General features: G+C 45.9%; 1 protein-coding gene and 1 long non-coding RNA gene across 4 annotated transcripts in view; one reads left to right on the top strand and one right to left on the bottom strand.

Moving 5' to 3' along the window:
* GPR132 (G protein-coupled receptor 132) overlaps positions 1-17,345 on the top strand; it is an 88,480-nt gene that overhangs the window by 64,244 nt on the left and 6,891 nt on the right. The window contains exon 2 of one of the 3 annotated variants that reach the window (XM_080592824.1): positions 3,023-3,116. The exons of 1 other annotated variant lie outside the window; for it this stretch is intronic. Coding sequence is in view for 1 of the 2 variants with exons in the window: in XM_080592823.1 (XP_080448949.1) it covers positions 2,994-3,116 (123 nt within the window). In the remaining variant the exon portion in view is untranslated. Of the gene's footprint in view, positions 1-799; positions 3,117-17,345 lie in introns of those variants that run through there. One more of the 3 variants, XM_080592823.1, reaches the window with a different exon arrangement.
* Positions 7,405-17,345, bottom strand: part of LOC308195436 — a 29,606-nt gene continuing 19,665 nt past the window's right edge. The window contains exon 2 of the long non-coding RNA XR_013951502.1: positions 7,405-11,784. This is a non-coding gene — a long non-coding RNA (uncharacterized lncRNA). The remainder of the gene's footprint in view (positions 11,785-17,345) is intronic.

Genomic DNA, 17,345 nt, shown 5'->3' with positions numbered 1-17,345 from the left:
CATCTACACAGAGAAATCAGCTTTAGCCATCTCAGAATCATGCCCAACCTTCTCCATGGTTTCCTTTGAGTTTGATATCTACACAGAGAAGGACAAGATGGAAATCATGGGTGTGGAGCAATGCACAAACTGGATCCAGTGCTATGCCCAACCAGTCTGAGCTGGTGCAGATACAAATTTCACCGCTCTCCTCCACAGACAGAGGCTCCCAAGCTGGCTTCAGCCTCTTACAGAATCACAGAATCACAGAATCACAGAATTGTCTAGGTTGGAAGAGACCTCCAAGATCATCTAGTCCAACCTCTGCCCTAACACTAACAAGACCTCCACTAAACGATATCACTAAGGGCTACATCTAAACGTCTCTTAAAGACCTCCAGGGATGGTGACTCCACCACCTCCCTGGGCAGCCCATTCCAATGCCTAACAACCCCTTCAGTAAAGAAGTTCTTCCTAACATCCAACCTAAACCTCCCCTGGCGCAACTTTAGCCCATTCCCCCTCGTCCTGTCACCAGGCACGTGGGAGAATAGACCAACCCCCACCCCTCTACAGCCTCCTTTAAGGTAACTGTAGAGAGCGATGAGGTCTCCCCTGAGCCTCCTCTTCTCCAGGCTAAACAACCCCAGCTCCCTCAGCCACTCCTCGTAAGACTTGTTCTCCAGACCCCTCACCAGCTTCGTTGCCCTTCTCTGGACTCTCTCAAGCACATCCATGTCCTTCCTGTAGCGAGGGGCCCAAAACTGAACACAGTACTCAAGGTGCGGCCTCACCAGAGCCGAGTACAGGGGCACAATCACTTCCCTAGTCCTGCTGGCCACGCTGCTTCTTATGCAGGCCAGGATGCTGTTGGCCTTCTTGGCCACCTGAACACACTGCTGGCTCATATTCAGCCGACTATCAACCAATACTCCCAGGTCCTTCTCCGCCAGGCAGCTTTCCAGCCACTCATCTCCCAGCCTGTAGCTCTGCTTGGGGTTGTTGCGCCCCAGGTGCAGGACCCGGCACTTGGCCTTGTTGAACTCTTCTACCCCAGTTCCTCCTGGGCACCAGGAGTGAAGTGCTTTTTACAAGAAGACCCTTCCCCAGAAACCTTCTCTGGCAGAAGTGAACCAAAGTTACTTTTTCACCCCAGAATGAAAGTACACAGCAAGCATTTCTTTTATTTTCCAGAGGAAATATGTCACTTTCGATACAGCTATAAAAAGCAGATTCAGTAATCTGCTTGCCCTTGGTCGTAACCCAGTTCCTCCCTGGCTTACCTCAGCCCCCAGCACTCTGCAGACACTGACAGACCCCCAGGGAGGGCTGCAAGCACCTCGCCACAGCTGGAATCAGGGGAAGTTGATCGGGAAGTTGCCCAAAAATCTAATAAATCTGGTTCTAACTGCTCAGGGTCACACGTTATCTGGCATGACACATGGAACAGGTCTCAGAAACGAGGTCTAAGCTGGCATTGTAACACCGATCTCTCCCTCCTCTTTCACTTGAAGCCTGACCTAAGGCTTTTGCCCCTACAGTCCTTTTTATCATTACTCTTCACTGCCCTGCAAATCTGCTTCTTCTTGAAGCTGCTCAAACCACCATCTCATCTTCTGGGTACTCTGTCTTTTCTAGCACCACTGGCACCAGAAAGGTCTTTCCCTGATATTACCACCCCCTTCTATTGGGCTGTAATACTGCTCCTCATCCATCTAAATGCCTAACCTAATACATATACAAGTGACTATATCTGTAACGCCCAGGGTGGGTTTATCCACTCTACAAATAAGAAATAAGCACCGATTGCAGATATCCCCTTCGTCTGCCAGAGCCTGGCAGCCCAAGCTGCTTCAGAAGACTTTTTAAAATGTTTGAATTTGCAGCAATGATGCAGAAACTCTGATAACTCTTTGGGGCAGTTCATTGCTCTCCTGTCCCTCCATAGCACATTGGCACAATGGCTGAGGTGCACACCCAGGACTGGACTCCAAGAGATGAAACTCCTGGTCACAGATGCAGTCTGCAAGTTACAAGATCTGAATTTACATCTTCTCACCCCTCTACAAGTGACTGAATTTGAAAACAATTACTTCCTTTGTTAAGTTCTTTTTTTTTTCTTTTCTTTTTTTTTCTTAGCTGCTCGCCTGACTTCACTGGTCAGTCTCTGCTTCCTTTGTCAGCCAGCCCATCGTGCCATGGCCACACATGCCCAGCAGTGCCCAAGTTTACCTCCTGCATCTTGCAGCTTCACTGAAACAGCAAGAAGGATGGATTAAATAGAGGCTGGAGGCAAAGAGCAACAGCTCAAATACCACTAAAATGTGCTGGGCTGCCTTGCTGGGCACGGGGGGGGGCAGAAAGCAGGGCCTTTCTCATGAGCCCCATCCTAAAATGCAGCCATGGTTCCTTAGCTGCTAACTTGTGAAAGGCAGCAGCAATGTGTGGCTAGTCTCATGCATGCAAGAGTCCACGGTGCAAAAGCAGCGCTGTGTGCAGGCACCATTTAGTTTCTGAAGGCAATGCGGGGGACATCCATGAGAACAGACTGCTTCACGGGACTTCTTGAGACCTTTGAATCTGCAGCAGCGTTGCAGAAACTCTGATAACCTCTGTGCTCTGATCAGTGGAAACGTCATAGCCCCCAGTCCGGGGGCTGTGCTTACTCACAGGCCCACGAGCATAATGATATTTATTCCTCTGTCTTCCTACTAATGTCACATTTTCCTGTCCTGACCATTTGTTTTTTCCCCTTTCTGAATATCCTCTACTTACAGTAATTAGTAAACAGTTTCTTCTGCCTCTTCTCAGTCTTTCAGTATACTTTCAGGAGTGGATCTTCCCAACGTGGTTAATATAGATGCCTTTTTACAATGACCTTCTCAAGTCATGACAGGACTACGATTTTCAAGGCTGGGGGATTCCAGTCACCCTCCTATCTATAACTGTGCACCTAGCTACAAGTGACACTGGTACCCTGAGGAAGTCACCAGCAATGTATTTTCTTTCGGCTCATGACACTTATGACTACGTGGTGTTGCAGGCAACTTCCTGAAGTGACTACAGATCAGCCTGTGAGCGCGGCACAAGTCGGAGTGCCTTATCATCTCCTCTGCAACGGCCAGGGAAAAAAAGAAGTAAGTGGTTTCTAACTCTGAGATAAGGCATTCATTCTGCTTAGCAGCATTTGGCTTCGTTCTGCTTCGGTTGCTGCTTTTCCATGCTGCATATTTGTGCTTCAGTATCGTAGACTCTAGTGATGTTTCACAATCTAAAACGCCTTGTGATTGATGTAACAGGCATAAAGTGCTGCTGGGTCTGTGTTAGTTAGAGCTCATTGCAGTTGAAGGAATCTTTTATTCATCCTTGAGGGTCTCTTCCAACTTGGGACATTCTATGACTATGATTCTTTGCTATCTGCTTTCCTTACAAATTCCCTTTCCTGTACAAAATGTATTCTTTCCTTACAAAACGATTTCAGTTCCAGTCAGACATAAGTGATTACTAAGACTGAAAGACTTTGGGAGGATCCAGGTTGCTGTAAGGTTAGATATGATGATCACTGCAAGCATGAGGCATGAATACTAAACTACTTTAAAATGCCAATGGCATTGGCATTGCCAGACTTCATTTGGTAGACCATTAGAGAATTCACACCCAGCCTTTCCTCTCATCCTTTCTCTGATGGAAAAACTAGACAGGCATTTTATCGTGATGCTTGCCTGATGGTCTATAGTGCCTGACTGGATATACAAACTTCATTTTTTTTCTCCATCTTCTGTTCACACAGTACTGTTGATCACTGACACGCAGAAATATCAAGACTAAGTTGAGATTATTTTTTTTCCCACCAAATATATTGGAATTTGCCTTGTTAGAAAAAAAATTCTGTGACCATGCTCAGTGTTGTCCTCTGCAAACACAAGACCTTGCTTTTAAATAAAAGCAGATATGCTTTTGCATTCAGCATAGCTATTGCTCAGTGTAGTAGCTACAGTTTTAAGGAGACCACACGTCTTCTGATACAGTCACAGACTGGTAACAGCAGTTGCATCACACTGGCAGATGGGCAGAATGAATCAGTATGAGACTTTAAAGGATCCTAGTTTTGAGAAATTTTGAGAAATTCTGAGGTCAGAACAGATCTTTCTTACATCAAATGAAATTTAGCAAAGGGTAAACATCCTACAAGAGCTAGGCTCCCCTAATGACTAGATCAAACTGAACTCTGTTTCCCATATTTAGTTTCTCATAGGGTCTTCTTAGTTGATTTTTATCTCCCTGGTACCTTCCCTCATATTTATTTATTTATTTATTTTTAATTTATTTTGCAATAGAAAACACTACAGATTATAGATACAAGCTCCTGTGGAATTTTTAAAGCAAAGTTTGCTCCTCTGCCAAAGACTGACGTGCACCTGAACTGTTTTCACCTGCTTTTCCTGTGATACTATTTAGACCCATCTCTGCATTCAGACAAGTGGATCTTCAACTTCCAGTAATCTCATTACTCTGCTCTTCAACAGCCAATGGGCAGGCTTATTTTCTTCTGAGGAGCTTTCCATAGGTCTGTACACAGGACACTACATTTAAACAAATAGTCAGAGTATGAATTGAGCACCTCTTCTGTAGAGGTTTCTGCCTGAAACTGCAGATGACTCTTTCAGGTTCAGCATTTCCCATGCCTCTTGGACAGACACGGAGTTTACAGCCTCATCATGATCACACAGATAGCACTGAATCAGGGACTGTGTTTTGACTGCCTCTGGGTGCCCTGACAAATCTCTTCTGAGCTGAAATGGAAATTTCACAGTTTTATTCAGAATGATTTTACATTCCCAGCCAGGTTCCTTTATTTTTGCATACAAGAGGCTATGAAAGTGCAGATAGGTCACCGGTTCCCAAAACAGACAGAGCTGGGAGTGGGGAAGCAGACAGCAGTACTGCTGCAGTGACAAAGAGGGTCATGATATGGCTTACATTAATAGTTGTGGTCCCAATGCAGCGGGAACGTGGCTGGAGTGATGGCTGCAAGCAATATGAGGACAGGTTTCTGTGGCTGCTCTCCGCAACTTAGTACCTGTACATCTGACCTGAGCTCAGCACAAGCTCAGGTTTTGCCTGCCTATTCTTGACATGCATTGTGTTCTCGGTGTGCCATGGGGTGTATTTAGATAAAGCAATGAGCAGTTCAGTGCTGAAATTAATCTGGGTTGTCGTTGTCCTATTTCCACCTGAGGCTGTTTTTCTTTTAGCCTTTTTCCCTGGCCAAAAGCACCTGGATATCTCCTCACCGCTCCAGGGTTGCTGTGAATGTCTCACACAGGTCTGACTGGGTTTACCAGACGTCCCTCTACCTCTTGCCTCCTCAGTAGGCTGTGCCTCACTGTGCGAAAATCACTGCTTTAAATCAACTCTTTGGGGCCAGTGTATACAAGGGACACTATTTTTGCTTTGTGATGTCTCCTGTGCTGGGGATATATTGGAGCACTGGAGTAGGAGGTAGTCAAGGATCCCATCATATTGGCAGAAATCCCATCATCTTTATGGATGCTTTCTGTAAGGCATGTCAGGCTCAACAGAACCTGGCTCTTAATTTATTGTTACTTTGATTTTATCTCTCTTCATGGATCAAGGCTATTTTAAAAGCAGGGTATTTAGTGCAGATGCATGCCATCAAACACATCTACAGTTCAGACCTGGTTGCTGCATGGTGGAAGAAAGCATGTGACAAAAATATTCTCCAAGAATATCATGCTGTGGACCTGAAGTCTGTAAAGACAAAGGGTTGAGTACTCAGTCTCATATGTGGAAAGTGAGGTGGGTTACATCATTGCATAGGAAAGCAGGGTCTTACTGGAGTGGAAAGGCTGAGAAGTGGGAAATTCAGAACAGGGTCTACTGGAAATAATGCATGATTTTGATATCCCTAAGGAAGGATACTGTGAGGAATAGCTGGTAGCTGGGATTTTTACATATCTTTCAGTGTAAAGTCTAAGGGTCCCAACCACGAATGAGATACTCAGTGGTAGGTGTACAAAGGGCTGAAAGAGATGTCTGCTGAGGATATGGACAAGACACAACAGGAGATTTAGCAGACAGAGGAGTGGGCTCACAGACACGTCAGAGACACTTGGTTACCAAGAGGAATCTTCGAGCGTCACAGTTTTTACTGGTATAACTAAAGTCTTAAGGGGAAAACCCTGCTGCTGGTACATGAGTTATCTCTATAGGAGGTGACCCGGCTGGCAAAAAAAAAAAAAAAAAGGAAAACAGTAGTTCTCCAATTAGTTGAGAGTGAATCACAGAACAAGAAGGAACAAAGAAAATGAGTTTCAGGGTAAATGGAAGAGGAGGAAATACTGGTGTCTGAGTTCAGAGCACTCATAACTACCATCTTTAACTGTTCTGTTAAAAATAGGATTGCTTCAAGAATAGAAGGCACTGCGGTTTTCACAAGGCTTTGCAGATCCCACCTGCTGAGCCACGTTCACTTCAGCCAGAGTAAAACAATTTTCGGTGAAAACTAACTAGAGTTATCAGCAACAAGCAATTTGTCAGTGAGCCTGAGTCTGGAAGGCTGCAAAATTATTTGGGGCATATTTTTGCTCTGTTTTTTTCCTGCAGCCTCTTAGTTAATATGACGCTACCAGCAGCAGTGCAGCTCCCACATGGCAGTGGTTCCTGCACAGATCCACAAGGGCAGTACCAAGACCAGTAAATTGCCCACAGCAGAGAGAAAATGTAGTGTCACGAGGGCAAAGCTCAACAGCATCTTTGCATTTTCCTATTGCTGGCAGAAAGTATTTCCTATTACTGACATCCTCTCTGCACTGACTTTTCAGCACTGTTACGCCACAATCGGTCTGTCGAATTGCAGTGGGATGAAAGGGACAGCCATATTTTCTGGTTGCAGGGAACGCCTGTGATTCCTGTGACTGCCACTGTTGCAATAGAGGTGTCAGTGGAGGAAGGAGGGAAGCTTGTGAATTTGTGAGTTTGACCAGGAGATGTGTTTGGTTATGAGTAAATATTCTCTGCAAGTGTCACTGCCTGATGGCAGTGGACACTGTTGTCCCCTGAGCCAGCATCTTCTGGCTTCCATGGGAACTTGAGCAGCAAAGTAGGTACAAGTTACCCGATGCTGTTCTCCTGGGTCAGCAGTGGATTGCAAATCACTGACTGAATTGGGATAGACATGGGGAAAGCAACTGCAGGATGGCAAAAGGCAAAAGAAAACTATGACAATGCACAGGCCACATATGGAGAAAGACACAACCAGGTGAAGACAGGCTGGCAGGATGTGACCTTATCTGTAATAGAGAACATACTCTGGCCAGGGCTCAGTGGTGAGGCCAACAGCACGCAAGACCAAGCTGTGGTTGGACAAAACCCTTGGCCATTAATAAAAAAAAGAACAACCAATACAGGGAAACAAATTGAGCCATCAGTGAGCCGCAGTCCACAGCCATCTTACAAAAAAAGCAAAGAAGCTTACCACAAGGTAGGATAAATACACGTCACTAAAACACGTGCCATCTACCTGTCTCTGTTACAACAGCATCGCTCTGTTTATGTGTGTCATCAGCAGAGCCCAAGGGGCCACATAGCTTCTGTGGGTCCAGGAGCACAGCTGGGTGCCAGCTTCAGGCTACCACAAGCCATAGGCATGGCTATGCCATTCCCACACTGATTGCCCTGCCTGCCTGAGAGCTGATGGGATTGAATGTTCACATCTCTGGACATGATGCAACCCAGCTGCTCCTAGCTGGGACAAGCGTCTCTCTTGGCTGCAGGGTCACTGTTGTTGTCCTTTGCTTTCTCATGCCCAGACTTAAAGGCCTTTCTGTAGGCCTTGTGTTGGTCCAGGTGTCACACATGGCTACCTGCCTGCGCTTACTGAAGGGTGAAAATATACATGGCCTCATTCCAGAAACCTCCAGCAACTCCAGGCAAAGAGTTGCTGCCCCAGAGACGATTTAGAGTCTTGGTAGTTTGAGGTGAAAATGGCTCTAGCACAGGCCTTTCTGTGTCTCGGTGTGCTTCTTTCTGACCAGAGACGTTGGAGGTTTGGCAGGAGTTTGCTGTTTGAAGGCCTGGATGACTGAGGTCCAGAAGGAGGAAGGTGTCCTTAAGGAGCTCCTGGGGAGAAACTAAGGGCAAGAGGGTGGCGGCACAGCAAGCTGTTTGTTGGCATTATTCTCGTGGCATCTCTTGGGTACCCACCCAAGAAATGTGAAGGAGGCCCAAAACTGTCAGTAGACAGGGATGAACAAAGAAGAGATCACTGAAGAGCTATGAGGAGAGAGCCAAGATTTGTCCACACCTTTGTATCAAGGGTTGGAAAGTGGGCCCCGCGAACCACCTGGGCCACAAGATAGAGCACTTGGGTGATCCCAAAACCCCGGTGTGTGCTGTTGTTAACGCAGCAGTAGGAAGGCTCAGGCCTGAGGGCTGAAGGCAGACTGCAGCAGTCACAATCTGCCTCACACGGCCACCACACCACCAGTGAGGGCCAACTCCCTAACCCCTGCCTGTTCTTTTGGGAATCCAGAGCAGTATTCATCTTCACATTAGCTCTCTGTGACAAATTTTCTGGTGATTGGCTGTTTTAAACATCCGGGAGCACCCCAGGGGGTTCCAGAGAAGCTGTGCATGGGAATCCCCTTCTCAAATCTTTCTTCCAAGACTCAGTGATTTCGGCATGAGCTAAGTAGAAAGTCAAGTTAATTTTTTAATAAGCCACTCGAGTAACAGAAGCCTTATTTAAATAGCCTCCACTCCCAAGGCTGTCAGTTATAGCTGGGCTAGCTTTATGGAGGCATCAAGCATGAGTGCCTACTGGTTTCATGTCTGTGGAAAAAGTGGGTGTGAAACAGCAGCACAAAACTTGCCAGTCTCCGGGCTGTTCTCAGCTCTTCACTTTCACCACATCTGCTCCAAAATCTATGCTTCCCTCAACCTTTTGACATGACTGGCTTTGTAGTTTAACCTCAAATTTATGACTGCATTTCTGGGGCTCCTGATGGCTCTCCTGATTATGAATCAATTCCTCTGACCATGGTACATTTTCTAGAAAATCCGGTAGGTATCATAAAATAAATCTGGCTGGCAACATCATTTCTCTGATGTTTTCAAGGAGGACTTTTCTCAGCCACCGGTACCAAAAGTCCCAAAATCATGAACCTTGGCCTCAGAGTCATGAGACTGGGGAAAAAAAAGTCCACTGATATGGGGGACTTGGGAGTCTGTTTTTCATCTGTGAATTTCCCCTATCTACTCTCTCTTCCTTTACCTTGTATGACATGTATATAGTTTTACCTACCACCTTGACTGAGGTAGTTTTAAACCCTGTAGCTGGAGCTTTCATTTTTATATTTCTCTCTTATCTGCCTGGCATTGCTTTTTCATCTACAGTCCCTCCCCAGCCAGTGTAACAGGAACATACGATGCCCGTTTTATGGAAGGATTGCAGTTTTGAGCCACGTCATTCATCAACCCTGAATTACGTGACAGTTCACCTCATTGTCCCCACAGCTGCTTATTTTAGCACAATAGTATGTTTAAGGAAGTGAATGTGTGGATCTAGGCAAATGACCACACACACGTATTTAAAACCTCTGGTTACTAAGAGTTCACATGTATGAACAGTGTATCACGAAATAAATCAAACGCCTTCTTCACTTTCTTCTCATTGGAAATGGTTGCTCCTCTTGAATGGCAGATGATGGATATCTTCTCTCTTCTGACAAATATGTTCCTTTAAAAAAATAATATATATATATTTAATGACCACTTATATATGCAGTATAAAGTTATTTATTGAGACTGTAAAACTGATCCCAAAGTTCAGATGCTTCCTCACAGCAGCTATTTGTGGTTCCTGGCAGTGGTCTGCAAATGCTCTATAGCTGTTTTAACCAGCAGTAGTCAACAGAGAGACTATCTGCTTTCACCACAATGCTCTCTGTCTGGTGTCTCACAGTTGGAGAGTGTTGTAACCACTGATGTAGGAGTGCTTACTTCTTGCAAAAAGACTGCCTAAACTTCAGGTGACTACACTTGATCATCAAAACAAAGCCTATGCCTTGCCTTGGTTCAGCAGAAGGATGCTTAGAGATATTTCTTGTTTCCTAAGAGTCTTCTCTATGGCCACAACAGCCAGAGTGTTCAAAAGAAGGCAAAACTCAAACAGAAATCTAACAAATGGACAAAATTGCGAGTTTCATATCTCAGGAATCACATGGAAGGCTTTTGTTTGGTTTTGTATTTCATGAGTTGGTATTAAAGATGCATCATACAGTTTTCATTTATCTCTGCATTCAAATCCCGTGAATGCTTTCCCCTTCATTAAGCTAGGATGGAGGCAGCCATTGTAAGATGGAGCTGCGCTCCGGCTGGATTCCTCATATAGTCCTCTAGCTTTGAAGCACCATTTTTTTTTGACTTTCTCTCTCTCTCTCTACAGGACTTTGAAACTATACGGTTTCAAATCCTACTGTCTTGTGTATGTCATTAAAAATGGTCAGTCTGCTAGGTAAATAAGTGCCACTTATTTCCTTAAATAAGGAGCCACTGCTGCCTTTCCTTTACCTGCTGAGATTGCCTGAAAGAAATGACTTTATGTACTAGTCTCTTTATTACTAATGAAGGGAATAATAATAATAATAATAATAATAAAGCAGTTCACTGACTTGGTGGGCTAATAGGTCATAATCTTTTTTTATCCACAGAAATAGCAAAAACATTGTTTACTTTCAAGAACAGCAGAGCAACCAATCCACAGCAATTTCTTACTTTCTATTAAAGTTAACAGACACGAAAGCTAGTGGCTGGAAACTCAAGAGACAGGTAACATAGTTTCTGCATGAGAAAGAGAAGCCCAGATTCAGAATGGGAGTGATGTGGCTGGTGATGAGTATTGTAGGTGGTACGTCTGCCATATTTAGGAACTGATGACTCACGATACTAGATTTGAGCGGTCAGACCAACATTATCTTTGTAATACTGTGTCAAATAGTTATGGTACCACATGCTACTAAGGAAAGCACACAAAACAAAGACAAACTCAGGTCCTGTTTCATTAAAGGCTGATTTACACTTTAAAACATGAAGGCTGATATCCTTCACAAATACTGGGTGCAGGAAGGGAGGTGTGAAGGGCTGGTTTGTTTTTATCTTAACCATTACAAGGATAGTTTTATTTTATTATTATTATTAATATCCATATAAGCCCCTCAAAATTCTCACCCCTACCAATATTTCTTGGCATAGAAGGATGATTGGAAAATGATTTGAAAATGAAAAATATATAAACAAGGTGCTCTGCTGATATCCTTGTATTCATGTATTCATGTTACGGCTTTCACTGTGTCTTTTTTTTCTTCTGCCCTTCTGTATCTCAGGTGAATTAATCCAAAGGCTTTCAACCAGTGCTTTGTTCAACTATTGTGTTTTTCTACCTCCCCTGAACTGTATCTGAAATTTTCTTTTTCACCTTTCCTAATAATGGTTATTTTATAACTCCAACTTCTCTGTTGGAAATCAAAAGTTATACATGAGTAGCTAGTAACAACAGACAATGGCAAAATAAAGCCTTTTGCTTTCCCCCTCATTTTCACTTCCCTCTTTGCTAACACCTCAGTGTTAGCAAAAGCACTTCAGACTCTTCAGGGAAGATCAGATATTAATGCAACTGGCCTGGATACGCAGCAACAGCACTCAGTGAAGTTCGTCAAGTCTCCACACTTCTCAGGACCCTTTTCTGCTTCATGCAGGACCAGGCTCCAGTGAGGATCTTTAAATCTGAAACAATAAGCTCTAAGTCAACAGGCTCACAAAAGCTCACGTGTTCTTCAGGACTTAGCAGTTAAGTTTTCAAAGATATCCAAAAAAAAAAAAAAAAAAAAGAAAAAAAAGAAAGTGATGTGGTTGGAGTGGCTGTCCATCTGCCATGCGGCTCAAATGACCACAAGCACTGCTTACCCAAGGGGCTTTACTTAGGACTTGCAGCATCCACGAAGGTGCCTGGTGGGGTAGTTTTGTTGCTAAGGCCCCTAAATAGACAGCAGAGAACAGCAGCACCTCTGGAGGTTGGTGGAGGGTGCAGTTCACATTCAGGCTAAGCTGCTCTCAATACAGCCTCTCCCTCCATCTGCTTCTGGCTGCTCTGCTCCTGGCCACATGCTACTGCTAATCCCCTTGTGCCTGCCCAGCTGCTGCTGTGAACCTGGAGGGCCAATTCAGAAAGGCAAACCGGTGGACAACTGACCCAGATAGAAAAGGGGAGGCATTTTCTGCTAGCTTACCACTCTGTATAAGTTCATTGCAGGGTCAGGCTATGTACTGGTCAGGGAGAATGCAGAGAAAAGATCAGTCCCAGCTAGGCTGCTATTCTGATGTGGCTGTGATGTGAAACCACATCCTTACAGCATCCCAGGTTCAAGGTCTCACCTCCAACGAACTGCGTGGGGCATCTCTGCAGGATAGTTCAAGGCTCTCATTCAGGGCAAGCAAGAGGACAGATGACCACCATGCAGGCTCTCTTGCAAAACAGCATCGTGCTTTGGCCTCTAGCCACAAGATGCGACATCTGATTCCTATATCAGACATCAGTCTGGTGTTTGAACTCAGATCTGTCACTGTGTAGCAAAGCCCAAGAACTCCTCCTTTCAATTCCTCCCAGTAAACCTTGGCTGACAGCCACAAGCAACACAAAGTGCAGTGGATCAAGGACAGAGGGAGGAAAGGGCAGGCAATGTCAAGAAGGTTTTATGGACCCATTTGGTAGGCTGGCAGCAAGACATTTCTGCTGCTTTCTTACCACACATCAGGAAAGTGGGATTTCACATCCAACTTGCCTCTTTCATCCACGTCCCTTTTTACTTGAGCACCTCAATGTGCCCTGACCTCTTCTAGGATTTTCTCTGTGTAAGATCTCAATACATTAGAGGTAGACACTCCATTTTAGGAGCAAGAAATGTAATTACCTATTTGTCTAACAAGTGGGAACATAACACAGTGAGATTAGAAACCCTACCAGAGATCTACCTTCCCCAGTATTGCAAGTATAACCCAGGCCAAGAGCAGATGTCCAACGAAGAGGGTAAATACAGAGCAGGCTCACAGCAAACCTTCTGTAGTAGATTATCCCATCTTCCCATGATTTGTGCTCAGGTGCTTAACAGAGGTGTTGTCTCTGTTCTGTCAACAAACCAGGAAGATGAGATATTTTATAGGTGATAAACATGCATGTGCTGACTGAGGTTTGAGTCTTACTCGGTGAGCCTCACAGAACAAGAAGCTCCCGCATGCTGCTAAGTATATGTTGAGCTGTTGAAGCAAAACACAACCAGCATCCGATGTTAACACCTAACAGTAGCTGGTAAGCCCTAGCAAAAACAGAGCTGTCACAGAAAGGAGAGGACAGCTACTTTGGACAGGCTCTCCTCAACAGATTAGCCTGTTGCCCCCAGTGAGGTGCCCACAGGTAACCAGCTGCTTCTTTAGAGAAAGTAGTAGGGTCATGAATGCTGCATTAGGGAGATGTGGGGATTCAGCTATCTCAGCCCAGCCACCACAGAAGACAGGACTTCTGGGCTGAGCAGAGTATGAGAACAGCAGACTCTAAAGGCCTGCATAAAAACATGCATTCAGTTCCAGCGAGTCAGTATTACAAGGAGAATTTTCATGAATTGCCTGTTGAGTGCTGCTTTCTGATTTTCAGTTTAAGGGGAAAAACCGTCTCCAGTCCTGGTGAGCTGAGCAGAGAGTTGTCAAGCTCAGGGCCAGAAGACTGCTCTGGATAGGGCCCAGAGCCAGGAGAAAGGCAGGGGGCGAGGGGAGCAAATGGATGCCCTCCCCTCCTCCTTCCTGGAATCAGGCTGTGATCGGGAGCATTACTGCTGGGAAGGATCCAGGCTCCTGAGCTGCCAGGCCAGACCTTCGCAAAAGGCACCAGGCACATGTTTTTTCTTCCTGAGTGTAAATTCATGCCTATGACTGCTCTTTGTCATTTGAGACTTTGTGGCTAGCAGCTGGCTGGCAGAGGGTCTCCTGAGCCCAGCATCAGCTCTGTGGTTGAGGCACTGCACCAACAGCCAAGAAAAAGAAAAAGAAAGAAAGAAAAAAAAAAAACCATGCCTGGTGAAGGCAGATTAAAAAGTCACACGCGTCTCCTTCCTGAGGCTCTCACAGGTGCCAGACACAGGAAGGAGACATGGCCTGAAGGCAGGGCCTTGCCTCTCCCTCATCACTTGGCTGATGCAGAGAAGAGGTACCGGGACGGGCTCCATGCCTCTCCCTGTGCCCTTCCTGAGGAAGAGCGCGGTGCAGAGAGGAAGCAGCAGGCTGGGAGCAGTGGCTATGCACAGCAGAGCCCTGCTGACAGGCCTGCGCTGCTCCGTCCCCTCCTTTCTTGTCCTGCACACGTGCACAGACATCGCGGGGGACACGGGAGGAGGCCAGAGGCCCAAGAGCCCTGAAGAGCTGGGCCTGGAGAAACTGAGGAGCAGAGGGGGAAGAGAGGAGGCAAAGGAAGGTGGCAAGCGAAAGAAACATTGGGAACCATGTGTCTACAGAATGTCTTCTACCACTTCCTTCCTGCTCTGCACCATAACTGGCTGCTTGCTGGTGAGGCAGGTACCTCAGGGGGAAGCATGCCTTCGCACAACGAGTGGCGAACAACAGGCGTAGGCAGTGCAGAAAGAAGAATTCTCAAACAAACAGGGCCAAGAAGCGCATGAAGCCCTGGGGGAGGGGAGGAGAGTACACCTTCAACCACTCGGAGAGGTTTTGTGCGCTACGGCACCGTTGCTCACGGCTGAGACAGCATGCGACTGTGCCACGTCCCCACCTCGGCTGTCGCTGCCTCCATCACCTATCAGTTTCATTCACCTGCTGCGCTTCACAGCTCCGTCTCCAATACACCTTTGTGTTACGCAGGCTCCCGGTGGTCTCGCATCGCTCAGCCGCAAGGAGAGGTCAAGCTCTCCTATGCCATGAAAGGGTGAGGTCTGGCACAGAACCTCTGCTGACCCAGAAGACAAACACTGCTTTTATCCCCCCTCCACAACTGTTTGGTTGGTGGCCTGCAGAAGGCCTCATCTCATTGACCCAGGGTGGCAGGTGCCCAGGGGCAGAAAAAAAATGAATGTCACTCCTTATCACAACTATCACATTTCTAAATTAATACCAGCTATGAGTACACTTTCACTGCTAGCAAAAAAAAAAAAAAAAAAAAAAGAAGGAAGCAAATTCGAAAACATTGCAACAGCCCTGCTGAGTCCTGTGCCGTCTTCCCCCCACACAGTAGTGAGGATCCTCTTCTTCAGTCATCCTGAAGCTGGGACATTTGAAACTAAAGGAAGCTTCAGATCCTCATAGAGAGGACCTGAACATATCCATTGGACACCAGATGGTCCAGCTCTCAGATTAGGAGAGATGAGGGATGTGTCCCACTGGCACTTGGCTGGATCAAGGTGCTTTGGCCTGACTAACGCAGCTACCACTGCCTGCTAACCTCTAAAGGTTTCCGCATGCAAGCGGAGCATGGTTTGCCGCAGAGGGAAGTGGAAGGTAGACACTGAGCAGGTCACACCCTCCAGTGTACTTCTTCCACACCAGCAGCACTTTCTCAGTTCCTGTGTCTACAGAGTCCCCATTCCAAGTGTCACCCTGAGGAACAGCTTTCTGGGCCACCAGTGCTGGGGATGGCAGGTACTGCTGCCTCTGCCCCACCTGCTTGCTTACCAGGACTGGAAATGCATCTTCAATCAGAAGCTGCTCTTATTGGGGCTCTGACAGTGTGTACTTGCTGCACATGAGCACATTTTGGCATGGGCCAGGAGAACTTGGTCTTTATGGCTGTGGCTAGCACATCACTGCTGTGAGGATTTTGCAGCCTAAGGCAGCCTGTGTCCATTTCCTCATACCATCCTTATCATGCAGTAACTAAACTAAGTCAGGGGACTGAATGTCCCGCAGGCTATCTTGAATGATAGGTGCTCTGTTAGGCATTCAGGTGGAGCAACTTATGCAGCACCAGGAAGGGGAAGGAACGGCCCCACCAGCTTGCCCACCCTCCCAGAGATGTAGGAGACAATGCAAGTCCTCACGGCCCTGGGAGCAGACTGCTTCCCCCTAGGTCTGCTTGAGATTGGCCCAAACCAACAAAAAATAAACACAAGCTACCTTCTCCCCTGTATGAACACAGGGCTAAAGAAATTGCTCGTGCACAGTGAGGACGAAGGCTCATACCCCACCTCTGTGTGAAGGGACTCAACCTCTACCAACACATCTCCCCTTGGCAGTTAGCTGACTGTTCCCTGGAGCAGGTATCCACCTGAGTGCCCAAAAGATTAGGCCAGGCAGGTTCTCTTCTTATTAAGTATCTTGCACCGCGGGCAACTTCAACTCATAAATGCAGGTAAGTACAAGTTTTAAGAGAATACAACACCATTACAGCACTTTCACCTCCATGATCCTCTCTTCACTTGGCAGGAGATTTCCTTGTGGAAGTCATGTGGCTTTGCCAGAAATGCATCTCCTAGCACTACATAACACTAACCAAATACCAAGTCTGCTCTTGTGTATGGTTGCCTTGGAAAGGTGGAGATTTTGTAACCACTCCTTTTTAAGGAGCATTAATTTTCTTCACCACCGTTTCTTAAAAGCATACATATTCTTCTCTTCAGTCTTGTTTACTTCCTTTCACTACATATTTCCTGTTGTTTCCCAGAGGTATCAAACAGATGTGGTAGGCAGCTTTGCTGACTTGCTATGGTGAATGTTATATAGCACTACAAGTTTATGTTCCTCAGCTACAGCTATTCATTAAGAGGAGGGAGGTGTAAATTATCTAGATTGGAACCACTGTGCTTTATTACAGTGTGGAAGTACACACCAGTATCTGGATTCTAGTTTCATGTATGCTGGGTAGTCTCTGATACAATAACTGCCCCCACCCAATTGAGATGGTTGTCCCATTTGACCAGAAATGATAGCTTCTGCTACCAGCCTCCTTCTGAAATCTCAGCAGTTTGCAATTTTTGTTATTGAGTTTGAAAAAAAATAAATAAATAAATTGGAGATTTATGCCCTTAATGCTCTTAATTTCCTCTGCAAAGTGACTTTAGTATTTGATCAGCAGCTCAATTCTTATGTCTTATTTATGAGGCACCCGAGTTTAAGGTCAGTCCCCAGTCCCTGTTTTAGTGACTAGGCATGCTATAGTCAAGAAATTCCTTCTGAGGAAAGGCACTTTTTCCTGGAACTAAATCAAACCTGGCTTCCAGGGGATACTACAGGAGAGCAGCAGGTCTTGGAAAGCTCACCTGTCCTAGATGGTTCCCCAAGACAAGCATCCC

The sequence above is a fragment of the Anser brachyrhynchus genome, assembly GCF_964034855.1.
Source record: "Anser brachyrhynchus genome assembly, chromosome: 5".
Taxonomy (NCBI): Eukaryota; Metazoa; Chordata; class Aves; order Anseriformes; family Anatidae; genus Anser; species Anser brachyrhynchus.
Note: the sequence above shows the minus strand (reverse complement) of the source record. Positions and strands in the feature narration are given on the sequence as shown.